Below are 13,900 nucleotides of genomic sequence, written 5' to 3'. Positions count from 1 at the left end.
AATATGGGGAAGCAAAGACCAGACTAGGAAGAGAACGTGAGACCTCTGACAGTGCACAGCATAATCAAGAAGCCATGCCTGATATTTATCTCATCACTTTTTAAAGTCTTCTGAAGTTGGTGTTTCTCTAACAACAGAATAATACATCTAGGCTTAAAAGTGGAAACTGAACAATCAACTGATTCATTCCACGTGATCAATGCATTGTTTAATTACCTGTTTAAACAGAAAAATGACTTTAGCAATTTTCCAGGTTTGTGGGGAAAATTCTGTGCGTGAGTGAGAATTTTTTGTGCCCCCGTTATTAATTTTTAAAAAATATTTAATAGTATAAAATATCGTTTTTCATTAACCTAGTAACTGTGAGTATCCATATGCAAAAAAACTAAAAGATTTCCAAAGTCAAACAAAAAGTTTTTAATACTGTATTCTTAGCAAGAACATTTTAACAAAGAATGTGTACTTTAACTTAATATGGTACAACAGAGAAACCATACTTAAAAGTTTTCATTGTCTAACACTACTGCATATTCATTTTTTCATCTTAAAAGACCAAAAGCCAAGCTGAACTGAGCATAAAAAAGCATCAATTATAATCCTCATATTACATCAGCTATTAGGGTTTAGCTCACACTCTTTAATTGGTCATCTAATGAAAGGACGATTTTTACATCATTGTTTTAAAAAATGTACACACATTTCTCTTCAAAACGTAATATATATGGAGTATCAGCTTAGTAAACAAAGCTTAATTTATAAACACAATTGAAACAGCTCCATGTTGGACAGTTTCAGTGATAAACTGGACTTGTATGATGTACAGCCAGTGAGGACCTTTGTGGCTTAAAATCGTTGTGCCATTGCTATACAGTAATCGCTACCTCCTTAAAAAAAATTAGTTCTTTTTTGGGGAATAATTCCTGTATGTGCTTAAAAATACTAAAACTTCTTTCTATCTTCTGGGACCTAAAAATGATCTGTTGCAACAGGCTTGGTTTGGTATGGTAAGCTTGTAAAAAGTCTCAATATTTCTTAATGACAATACGGCAGTTTTCGATGCAGCAACAGTAAATTGCTTGAAATTGTCCTTCAAGTTTCATGCTACAAATCCTTTTCTTCATACAGCACTGAAGGCATCAAAGGTTGGTAGGGACATTTTTCATGAACTATATAGTCTTCAGATAGTGATCATTATACATTTTTCAACAATAGGAGTTTCCTTCAGTACATAATAGTAGGTTTGATGTATGTTCTGTTTTCTGGAAAAAAAAAAGAAGTTAATTACAAAATTATCTATCTGTTTTACAACTGAACCTCTTAGGGTTGGTTTGGAGTTTTTTGGGGGAGTGGGGGGGTGGTTGAATTATCTGGTTAATTATCTGTTAAATTATCTGATTTGCAACTGACCTGCGGTATATCTATACTATCTCCACAGCTGATCCCAAAACTTACTGAGAAGTAAACCTCTGCTTGCATGCTGAAAAATGCAGTGTAATGACATTTTTGGCACATGCCCAGGGTCCCTCTTAGGCTTTCTGTCCCAGATGTGCCTCTAAGCTTGATGCACGGCACAACTAGCACTGCTCTAATGGTGACGGCAAAACCTTTTTTTGGTATGTGTTGCACATAGGGTGGGAGGGTGTGTGCAGAGCTTGGTTCCAAGTGGTGGTCTTGGGATCACAATGGAGGCAATATAGACATACGGATATACCACAGGGCAAGTGAGTGTCTTATCTCTGAAAAAGAGGCAATCAGATACTTGTAAGGAACTAGAAAATTAAAATCTCATTTACATCAGAAGTTAGTTTAGTGTCTTAACAATCTTTCATGCTAAAAGTATCTCAGGAATATAATTATGAATAAACAAATGCAACATTAAATATTTAAAATGATTACTGCTGTGACCCATCTGGTAGTGAGTTTGACTTCTGTTAACCTTTCCAGCCTTTTCTTCAGTTGTAGAATTTATCTTCTACAACTTCATCCATGATCCAACAATACCCCTTTACATATGTACACTCACTGCTCAGCTCCATATACTCAAATCTAGAGAACCTTATTAGCTGCTTCATATTTCTGAACTTTTCTGTTCAACCACCTCCCTGGTTCAAGGGTCATTCTCCCCCCTGACTTGTTTGTTGGGGTGGCTATCAGCATCTGAGAACCATATAATAACTCTCCCCGAACTAGATTAATCGTCTCTAATTTTTAGCACTCAAGGTCAACTATTAAACTAAACGGACAGTATTTTTAATCCTAAACTTAGATGTTCAACCTATAGCCAAAATCTTGCATTGAGTTATATTCCATAGAGCTGTAGTACACTGCAAGGAGTGTTTGTCAGGGAAAGCGTTGGTTCTGCATATTTAAAAAAGAACAAAACAATAGTCCTCTTCTCCCCTCCAATTCCTGTATGACTAACCCCTTCCTAGTGTCTTAAACTGTGGTCTAGATTTTCATCTCAGAATTATACTAGTTTTATGGTTTTATAACTCTACTGAAATCTGCCACACTAGCACCTGGAGGTGCTCGTAGTGAGACTCAAATATGCATAGTGCTGCAGTTCAGAAAGAATAGAAAAGCTACATTCTCCTTCTGAATAATTTTTTTAAGATCCAGTTTCCCATTAATTCTTCTCTCCATGACCTATTTAAAAACATTTTGTTTCAGAACATAGGTCATGATGTACTGCATGGAGTATTCAGAGTAATATAGAAATAAGTGCAGCTGACTTGTGCAAAATATAGTTATTACATACCTGAAACCACTTGCAGAACAATACATTTAATTTTTTGTGGGGTTTTTAGATAAACGTTTTTAAATCAACATGGTAATAATAGTTAATCAGTATCTCTATTCCTTAGAAAAAATGCTCTTTTAACCCAAAAAAAACTCTTTTAATTTTTTTTTAATTTAAGGAGACAAATAGGAGTTTACTTATATATTTAATAAAAATATAATCAGATACAAATGTGAAGTCCTTTCATATAATCAACTTTAAGCCAAAGGAAAAAAAAACCTTTTAGGATGTTCATAAAAAGCCAAAGCTAATATGAATCCATATTTCTGTTCACTCTACAATGAATTAAGATTTCATACAGTTAAACCCACTAGTACTGATTTTGAAGATGGTAGCAAAATGATAATCTTAAGCAGCATTTTGTATAATGTTGACATCTATCCCATTACTGTTTTACATATGCCAATACTGAATACTCATAAGGAAAGAACCAGTATTGACCTGCTAACTGACACTGATCCTTGGAGCAATCTCAAAGTTTGCCACATTTCAATTTCAAAATGCATTTCAGCTATAATATGAGTGATTTATCATTTAGGAGTAGCTGTCAAAGTAACCTCCTAGATAAAACAAAAACATCTGGAACCATAAACAGAGGAGAGCAGTAGCTGAATTTTAATCCAAATTCGACATGCTCACTTCATTAGCAACAGGAAACAGCTAATTAGTAATTGAATGTTTCATGTTTTTAAAGAGGGCTCATACTCTCCAAACAGAGATGATTTAATATGTATTTTGGATATAAACAAGAATAAAGATCAGGAAGAGCCAGGGACAAAGCATCTCTAGAGGAATGTTTGGGAGCCTGGGAACCTCAAAAGGAGTGACAAAAATGACATTTGGGGCTCTCTGACTGAGTAAATTTATTATCTTAAGATTTATACAGGCAAATGTTAAGCTTTGGGAGTATGGAAGTAGAAATGCAAATCTTGTGGAGTTTTTTTTTAAACAGATGCCCAGTAACTCCTCTAACCAAAGAATGGAGATTATTTATCCCATTTTACTATTGTTCATCCTTACTAAAAGGTATTTGTATGGGCTAACTAATATCATATATTAATTGGTCCAATTTCCTTTGACAATCATAGAAACTCCTTCAAAAAGCCCTCGCATTGCAATCCAAAAGTCTTAACTGCTAATTATTGTAGGGGGTTTTTTTTTATGCAATTCAGTGACACAACAGCTCTAGAACCTGTATTCAGGTAACTTCTTTATTAGGCACCAGGGCCCAGAACTTGAAAGTATTTATGGATTTAATTTCCATCAGAAACAAGTAGCTTTGAGGATCTAAAGCCAAAAGCCAGATTTACAAAAGTATTAAGTGCCAATGGGATTTATAAAAGTGCCTAACTGAGTACGACCCTCAAAAGAAATTGCACTTAGAATATGAGTAACCTGTTAATTGCACCATAAAATAGTAACCCTGCCACACACTCAGGGAATTAATGGTACAACAACATGAGAAACTAGCTACAAAATTGTTCAGTGAAACAGTTGAAACATTTTGGTGATCAGTTTCCATCATGCCTTAAATTGAACTTGTGGTGGAGTAACCCCTCCAGGGGACCCAATATTGGCTGCATGGCAGCGTTTGGTTGACAGCTACGTGGTGCAGCCCTGCATGGGACTGCACTTCCTGGCATAGAGCCAGGAGCCCATCAGTAATGAAACCCTGCAGTGATTTTCCCTGTGCTTGGAGCAGGAAGCCAATTAACTGAGCCAGGGTACCAGGTTTGGTAAGCCCTGGGTCCCCTGACGCAGTACTGTTTGCTTTGCCCCAGTGCTCCTGAGGGAACTGCAGGGCAAAGCAAACACCTTGGTAGGTTGCAATGGGCCATGAGACTTCCTCCAGTCTGGCATCGGAGTGTGCCTTCCTCCACAGCTCCCGAGAGAGCTCCAGGGCCAGACATTCAACCAGCCAGACTTGCCTGTGCTCAGATGGGCTAATGCATACGGAGGAGATTTATGCTCCTCTGGGCAGGAAGCTTGCTAACCCCAATTGGGCTACACAGTTCTTGTTAAAATAAAGACAAGAGTCCTTGATTCCAACAATCGTGTATCCTGCCATTCATATGTAGTATCAAGGATCAGATCTCATTGGGACATTATTTTAACATTTGTCAGGGGCCTTGCAATGGGAATTATCACTTAACTTAGTTTTTAAAATATCATTGGGCATCTAAATACTTCTGCATATCTGATTTAAGCTGTACATATTGAGAGAGAAAGAGCACATTCATAGTGGCTGCATAAGTCGGTTTGCATTTATATATGGGGAGAAAAGGAGGTTAAGAATTTATTTTTTAGCAAACACAGGGTACAAGTTACCTTGTCAAACATGTCACTTTGGGGATAACTAATGGATATGAAAATACTCAAAAAAGGGGCTCTTACTATTAAGAAAGAGAAAGAAAGAAAGAATATCTTTGACAGTTACTTTCAACTTTTGAAAAAGCTTTGGGAAAAAAATGGTGGTCCAAAACATTTGGTTCTGAACATTTCAGGCAGTTCCCCACATTTACTTATACGTATGGAAGGGAAGGAAAATGGGGAGGCTATGTGGCTTTCTATATAGGTATAAGATCACTTCAGGGCATTAGTCAACGTAAACAAAAGGTCTAGGCATCGCTTAAGGCCCACTCTGAGACTTACATTATTGTTTTTGCATGTGGACAAAGAGCTTCCATTGGTCCTCTGCACAGTACTATATTTCACCTTAATGAATGGCTACAACAGCACCTGAACATTACCTTTAGTGAAGGAACCCAAGATAAAAGGCACTACTAAAGACTAAATATCTTTACACAGGATAGCACTCTTCACAATAAAAAAAAATCTGCTTTTTCAGGACGTCTCCAATGGAAAATAGTGAAGTCCAGTGATATTTAATGGTACCAGCTGCTGCTCAGTGTTGAAGGTGATGTCACTTACCTGACTTAAAATGATTTACCTAAAGCACTTTAGGTGAGGCTCAGTTCTGTAGACATACTAAATGTTATATATTTCTTGATTTTATCTGTGATAAATGTAACATTATTTAAAAACTGAGGGTCAGCAATGTAAAGGCAAGTTATGCCTGAGGTTCATGTCTAGTAGAATGACTTTAATTCTGGTCTTGAAACAGGCTTTCTGTTTAAACTTTGTCATGTAATTTTTCAAGTGTTAATTTTCTCTGTTCAATGGGGCAGTGACATTTAGTTTGCTTCATAGGAATGTCCTGAGGCAAAATGATGCAGCACTGGTGAGGTTTCACAAGACAAACAGAGCCAAAGGTAAGAGTGGAAGTCAAGACAGCCTGATTTCCCATTTTTGCTCATTCTACTAGATGTGTGTGTGGGAGGGGGCAGGAGAGGAGTCTCAAACTTTGGCAAACTACTACCCCATGCTCCATAACAAGGTTGAGAACTCCTGTTCTCATCTGTTAGCAAATATGCCACCTTCTGTTTTGGTGCTGTCATGTGTAGGTCTGTGGAATTTATACTACAAGACAATACCTCATTAATTCAGAGGTGGTATTCCTTTAACTTCCGTGTTGAAGCCTAGTTAGTGAACGTAAAATACTTGTGAAGCTAAATGTAAAACTGGAGGCCCTAGAATAGCATAGCTATCTTTGTATTTGTATTATCAATACATAGATAGAAAGTAGTTAAATACTCATGGGGTTTAAGAGAGCTTGGAATTTAACTCCAAACATCATAACTGTGTGTCACTGGTTGTACCATTAAAATTCAGTCTCTGGCATTCAATAATGCCATATAACCCCCACATACAAGAAGTTAAAGTGTTAAAAATGTCTTTGATGCAGGTGGTAGTGAAAACACAATGAAATATGGTCAAATTTATACTGATGAGCAATATTCACTATCTCCTCTGTAGTGGACTGCAAACTACATACCCATTTTATAGCATTTTACTATATTATATAGTCAAGATTTGAATAAATCTGTGTGCAGTAAATGTATTCTTTTATTAGGTTTATCCCTTAATCAAATATTCATTTATGTAGGCTTCATTCTATTAAAAAATGAAATTATACAAAGGTGAGCAAAACTGTAGATTTACAGTAGTTTGAAGCTTAATCTCATTCTCTAGGGGCAATATTGACAATATAAAAATGGTATAAATGATATTCCCTAACACTAAAATATGCTTATGAGCCCCTTGTGCATGTTATACTGCTTTACAACCTACAGTGAAATGCATGACTAGCTTAATAAGCAAGACATTTAGAAAGGTTTTTTTCCCCCTCCACAATGTATAACATGAGTAAAGATCTCACAGTTTTTCTGTGAGCCAAATTCTATCTTACTGATTGTAATTTCCCCTTCGGATGATGTTTTCTTTCCTAACAGGGTAGTTTTTTCAAGGTATATGCATAGCTCTCCTTTTCTAACCAACAACAAAGTAATTCTTCAGTGTTTTTAAAGGGCTTAATTTATATTAGTTACCATTTTCATATTCCTTCCCATTTTATCTTTACTTTTCCCCTATTGATTTTTCTTCAGACCAGACTCTCCTGTTTTCCATCGCACTCAATAATGGAAATTATGTTCTGTAAACATTTATGTAAATTTTTGAATAATATTGTTTGGCCTTGCTCATGCCTTGTTTGTCTTTGTTTTCAGTGAACAATTAAGTTTTACTGGCACAAAAGCTTGTGGAAACAAAATATGCAATGCTTTCTCAGAAAATAAATCATAAATTCACATACAGAAGAAACCATATCACTATTGCCTGTGTGCTATTTCAATCAAGGAAAAGAAACAAAAATCAAGCTGTCTGACCTATCTGACCAATCAGAAGTAGCACAGCTTCTGTCTGAAATCTATTTATAGGGTAGTAAATTGGAAGAAATATTGTTCTGCTCCATAAACACATAAAAAAGCTAAATTTGTTAAACTGCTAGTGGTTAACTCTACACTCAATTCAAAAACGAAGAAATAAGGTTAAGAATAAACATCGTTTGAAAGAAGTTTCCTAAAGCCCATAATTAACTTCTGTTATTGAGTTGTGTCCAAGAAGTTTTTCTCTTTGGCTAGGGACAGAAGTTACACATAAACTAGTTTAAGTGATCAGAAACTGGTTTAAACCTGTAACAGAACAGAACCTCACTGCATATAAACCAGTTTTAAAATGGCTGAAACCTGTTTAAGATAAAACTCATTGAATGTAGTATCAGACTTAACTGATCTTGGTCAAACTGGTTTATGAAACTTCTGTCCCAGACCCCTTCCTTGTTCAAGTTAAATCACAGTCCCTTGAGCTGGGCTATGTGGTCTGTTCCAGAGAACAGGGCTGGCCCCACCCCTCTGCTCCCTGTTTGGAACAATGAGGGCTGGCTGACAAGTGGGTAGGGGATAGCCTCGCTGGGGATGCAGCCCAGTCTATAGGGAGGACTGCCCCTGCCAGGCAAACCCTGGCTGGGTTCTGAGACTGGAGGGGAGGGGTTAAAAACCCCTTCCCCCACTCAAACTTACTGCTGTCTGCAACTGTGGACTGTAAATCCCAGGGGCACCTGGAAGCATGAAGAGGAAGTGATGAGCAACCCTGCAGAGTCCTGCTGCTGTAATTCTGGACTGAAAATCCCAGAGACCTTGGGGACAGCAGGATGAGGAAGTGAACACACAGCCAGAGAGCCATGCTCTAGCACCCCCCCAGCTTCTGGCCTGAGCCACTGCAGGCATGTGGCTGCATTTCCTGACACAAAGGTAAATGTCTGTTCACTTATATTTCAATTTAATCTGTGCACCTTAGACTAACTTGCAAAGACTGAATTGATCCAGCCTTGGGCTTTTTGACAGTCTGCATCTAGCCCTTTAGAGGAAGCTGTGGACATGTGAGGGACGATACTGGGAAAAGCTTAAATAGGAAACAAAGAGGTTGGATCTGAGCATCAGGCTTAGTCCTGATGCTTTTGCAGACAAAAACTGGAAGGAGAGCATATAGTGGCCTCACTCTCATTCTGCAGCTTCTGTTCTAGTGTAGAGTCCCTTAGCACTACCAAAGCTAGTCTTTCTGAGTAGGTCACAACAGATTGTCTAATGCCCTTCTCCCCTTCAAAATATAGGTTTTAGCTGTAAACGGAATTAGTATACTGATTAGACCCAGCTGGCAAGTGTGAGCTGTATCACGTGGCACTAAATTAGGCTATACTGCAGAATGTGCTGGCATAAAAAATTAAGCTGTAAATTTAGATGCAACTACTTCTGTGTAGGAATCAATTGATAGTATATGAAAATATGGCCCAGTCTTTAGCAGGCCTTCCTTCTAAACAGAGAGTGCACTGGACGCAGTTTGCTCAGCCTCTGTTGTGGATAGAATGCCACATAACACTGTAGTGATAACCCTCTTGGCAGATATAAGGAGAACTGCTGATGGGCTGAAAAGGGAGCTGCATCTAGCCTTCCATCAGAGTGATAAGGGCCAGAGTGCACAGAAGAAAGATTTAGAAAACGTTCCCTGGATGCCTGGAAGACACAAAAAAGCGGGGAGGGAGGGGAGGAATGAAGGTGGGGGGACACACAAAACTAACTTTTGTTGCTATGTTATATATAGCTGCACTTTTTGCATTTCAGTCGATCTCTCATCTTCTGGTTAATTATTCAGCAAAATAATGATAGGAAAACTGATATCTTAGATGCAAAATTCTTCTGCTGCTGCTCAGTTCTGTGAAAGGTATTTGCCTTCTTTGATTATAAGTAAAAAAATCATAAATCTTGACCAAGTATTATTGGCTCTGCCTTGCGTTGCTTTAAAATCTGTTTCTGGGATGAGTATCGTTGTTGATGTTTTGGAAAATTTATCTGACCTAGTGTTGTTTTTGCCTTTGATAAAAATCTCTCTGAGGCAGATAAGCGTGCATTCCCTTTGTATAGTCTATGAATAATACTGTTGCTTTCCCACCATACCGCTTATACAATGGGGTTTCTAGCATGGCAAATCATCCCTCACAAAGCAAAAACAAACAAGCAAAAAAATCTCTGACATAACATGGTGTGATTTCTGAAAGGTGAATAAAGTATAAGAAAAGACCAAAGCAGTAACAGCTGCTTAGGTGAATCATTTCTATCCTCCACAGCATCTGAAAACTCTGAGGGAGGAAGAAAATGAAGCAGAAAAATTTTCTTTTTAAAGTGTCTGATCATTTTAATAATTATTGACTGTGGCTTTTAAATAAAAAATTTGATTCCTTAAAGCTAAAATCTGTATCCTTACCAAAATCTTTCTCCAGTGTCAGCTATTAATTTTATTGATTGAAATCATTGTTAGTACTGAATTTTTAACAAAAAATGCAAAGCATTCATTAGATACTATTGGTTCAGGAAAAATGTCAAAATAATGTCATGAACTTTGCAAACTAATAAGAGGGAGGGCAAAGAACAGTAACATTTTCAGCCTAATATATTTGACAACATTCCTTTAAGAAAACTGATGGTTTCAAATAAGTACAAGCACATCCTTCCTCTGTTTTTTTATATCATGAATTTTAGTTTGTTAACATATGTCTTATCCCTTTTCTCTTTTCCTGACCCTTTGCAGTTTGCACATGCTTATGGATAGGAGTAGCAACTTGTATATAGAATGTAATTTTTTTATGAACTACAGAAGTCAAGGTGAAGAATGCTGTTCACTGAAGACAAGGTATGCAGATATACTGTAACTATCAGTTTGAACTAATAGAGGGAGAACATTTTGTGGCTCCTGCTATGGAAAGATTCAAGCTTATTGAGACTGAATGTCTGAACAAATGCTTGAATGAGGGGTGTATCTCCTTTTTAAAATGGAGGGGTAGGGATTTTAGCATAGATTCACGAAGCATAGACTAATGAAAACTTCTCTGAAAACTGTACTCTTCCCACCTTGTTTTTGGTAAAACATAATAATGAAAAATCAGCTTCACATTTCCACATGCCCTAAAAATATGTTTCAGATGCACTATACAATTAATATTTAGTTTAAGATTGACACAGTAATTTTTAAATTATTTTCTCAGGTAGTGAGTAGGAAACAAGCCATTTTGGCTTAATGGTCTAATGAGATGCATAAAGCTTTTGTTATCATCCTGTAAGGTGTAGCCTTAGTTTCTACTACTTCTGTTGCTAATACACAAAAGAAGTCTTATGACATACTCATAACCGCAAAAGAATCATTACAATATTTTTTTCAGTAACATACATAGCAAAATTAAGCAGCAAAAGTAACCTCATGAAGCTTTAATAATTCATGATGGTCAGAGCCCATATCATTAACTTGACCTCTCAGTGGCTTATCAATGAATTTCCAAAAGGAGTTCCTAGGAAGAGGAGATACTTGGACTAATTTTACAATAAAAGGGCATTGTGTATTTACAACATGCAAATGCTTGCCTTCTCCCTTTCATCCCCCTTCTCCACCCTCCCCCATTGCCTCTAGAACTGAGACAGACAAAACACAGAATGCAAAATATCTAACGTTTATTCAAACCTACAGGAAATACCAGTACAATCAGAAATACTGGGTTTTCTTAAGGAAAACAGCTCTGACTGAGAAAAGGCAGAAGGAGTATTAGTGAAAGAATGAGGTTTGGATCTTTTTTGCGAGAAAGAAGACAACACAGAGAAAACAAAGAACAAGGCAGTGTTTCCCAACCAGTGTGTTGCGGCACAAAAGGGTGCCGTCAGCAATGAACAGGTGTGTCATGGAATTTTGCAATGGCGATGAGCTACAATAGGTATGAGGATGGGGAATGCCTTAACAGGTGTGTCATAGAAAATTTTTATTAACGTAAGTGTGCCTTGGGCTGGAAAAGATTGGGAAACACTGGAACAAGGTATATGAGGGCCTAAAGAGCAGGCTCTATTAAATCATGAAGCAAGGGACCAATCAGAGAGGTCCCAATATTATTCTTACAGGAGTCACCAGAAGCTGTAAGTTTGTCCACAGAGTGCCTAACAACCAGGAGGCAGCTCCGATGGGCTGTAATTACAGTGTGTTGGCGAAGGCTTGATTAATCGAGACTCAATTAATCGAGTCTGCTGAAGCATGGTAATTACTGTGCTCCAGCCAGCCTCCACGTCTTGTGTATCAGTGTTCCTGCACTTCAAAATGGTGGCAGGGGTGCTTAACTAAAACTTGTTCAATAAGCTTTAGATAAAGTGCCCCCATCACCATTTTGAAGCATGGGGACGCTGATACTTGAGATGCTCCAGGCACTTTAATTGGAGTGGCTCCAAGAGCAGTTCTATTTAAACCGCCCCCCTTCTTCCCCCCAACAAAGCACATGTAAAAATGCCCAAAGAGCAAGAACAGAATCAGGGGACTCTACCATGACAGTTGCTAAACATCTCTCTCATTATTACTCTTAACAAATGCTGTATCTAATTGGGAAGAGAACAGATCTCTTAAAAAAAAAAAATGTGTGCGCGGGGAGGAGAGAGCTCTATTCCATTTGTCACAAAAATCTGATTTTAAAATGGACTTGGTACAGTGGAATGTTTAAAAAAATAACCTTTTGAGTTCCAACAGATTTAGGGAGTATTAATAGAAGGCAAAATATGTTCCAAAGTTAAAATGTCCTGTGTCACTGCCAAACATGTAAAGCAGCAAAAAGTTATTCAGTTATTGACAGCCCTCTTGCTAAATCTGTCCCTGGCTTTTTCACAAACAAAGCAGCAGCAGCAGCTCTGTGTCACCTTGCCCTTGTACTTTATGCATCTCCTTTGAGCCATTTTTTCATTACAGAAAAGTCAGTTCCTCTATAGTGCTGTCTATTTACTGAAATTTAAGGCCTTCATATTTTTCTATAGTTTCATCTAGTATTAAGATAACATCTATTTTTTAAAATTTTAAGATAATGTTGCCTTGATGATCATACCATTATCCCCTAACAATGAAATATAGTAATACAAAAGTTAACTAAGGTATAAACATGCAAAAGGAGAAGTCTCCCTGCGATCATAAAATGATGTTATTTTCTGTTCAGCAGTTCATGTTACTGCTGTTCATGCTAATTAATTAAAGGAGCTGTTGCTGTAATGTGCAAACAGGGAATCTGAGAAACTGAGAGGGCTTTTAGGTCTCTGAGTGAAGTTAAGTCAATCTGGGCACGGGCAATCAAATGTAATGAAATCACTTGTCAGTGCTAAGCTTGCAAAAACTGTGAAGTTTGACTAGGGAGTAAAAGGATTATAATTAGATTTCCAATAGGATAATAACTAAATGGCAGAAAGCAGTAAAGAGAAAATATTACTTTGTTAGCTAATGGTGCTGCTGTTCAGTTTTAGTTTTTATCAGCACACTTGTAGTTGTGCTAATTTAATTTGCTTTTATCAGCAAAAATGCACTACTCGAATGGTACTTGAATGTCATTTGCAAAAATCATTGATCTGAAGGTGCACTTAATGACACCCAGTATGTTTATTTTATGTGAAACGGAGATTGGTTGATAAAATGGTTGATGCACTATCTTTCTGAGCCACAAGCGAGTTACGGAAAAAGGAACAGAAGGGTGTTTTTGAATATGCATCACCCTTTCCTTTACCATTCAACTATATGGTGGACATCAGGACAACTGCAACTTTATTTATTTTATCAGCTTTAAAGACTCACCCAAAATAAACTACACTGGACTGATAGACTAGGCATAGGGGGCATAAACTAGGGGGATTGCAGGTATTGGTAAGGTATTAGAAAGTTGCATATATGATTGGTACTGTAAGTAGAAAAATCCAGATCAGTTAACATATAAAGTATTTCAATGAACCAGTTAAACTGAAAAGATTTGTCATGCATATCAGAATCTTAGTATATGAACAGCTTGCATTAATAAAATCATTTAAAGAAATGAGCATAAAATATGATACAACTTAATCACTGTAAAAGGTGGTTAATGCAATATTTTTGTAATTCTCCCTAAAAACCTTTTAAAGAAATACTGACATTGGAACTAAATGAATTTCAAAGGAAAGGCCTTCTGTGAATGATAGATTTCTTTCCAGCAGAGCTATTGACAATAGAGAAAGAAAGATCTTTACTGATGCCAGAGCTTTTCTTTGTGTTCTGTAGATATATTCTGGAAATAACCTTGTATTAGGCTTGTATGAACCATCACCCCACACAAAT

The 13,900-nt window shown here is 37.1% G+C and overlaps 1 protein-coding gene across 6 annotated transcripts in view; it reads right to left on the bottom strand.

Moving 5' to 3' along the window:
- Positions 1 to 399: 399 nt before the first annotated feature.
- The window catches only part of DACH2 (dachshund family transcription factor 2), a 547,922-nt gene continuing 534,421 nt past the window's right edge, over positions 400 to 13,900 (bottom strand). For all 6 annotated transcript variants that reach the window (XM_090060531.1, XM_090060534.1, XM_090060533.1 and 3 more), the window contains one exon: positions 400 to 1,259. In XM_090060531.1, coding sequence (XP_089916657.1) covers positions 1,222 to 1,259 — 38 coding nt within the window. In that variant the 3' untranslated portion in view covers positions 400 to 1,221. The remainder of the gene's footprint in view (positions 1,260 to 13,900) is intronic.

Source organism: Crocodylus siamensis, chromosome 8 (genome assembly GCF_052110815.1).
Source record: "Crocodylus siamensis isolate JL-2025a chromosome 8, ASM5211081v1, whole genome shotgun sequence".
NCBI lineage: Eukaryota > Metazoa > Chordata > Crocodylia > Crocodylidae > Crocodylus > Crocodylus siamensis.
Note: the sequence above shows the minus strand (reverse complement) of the source record. Positions and strands in the feature narration are given on the sequence as shown.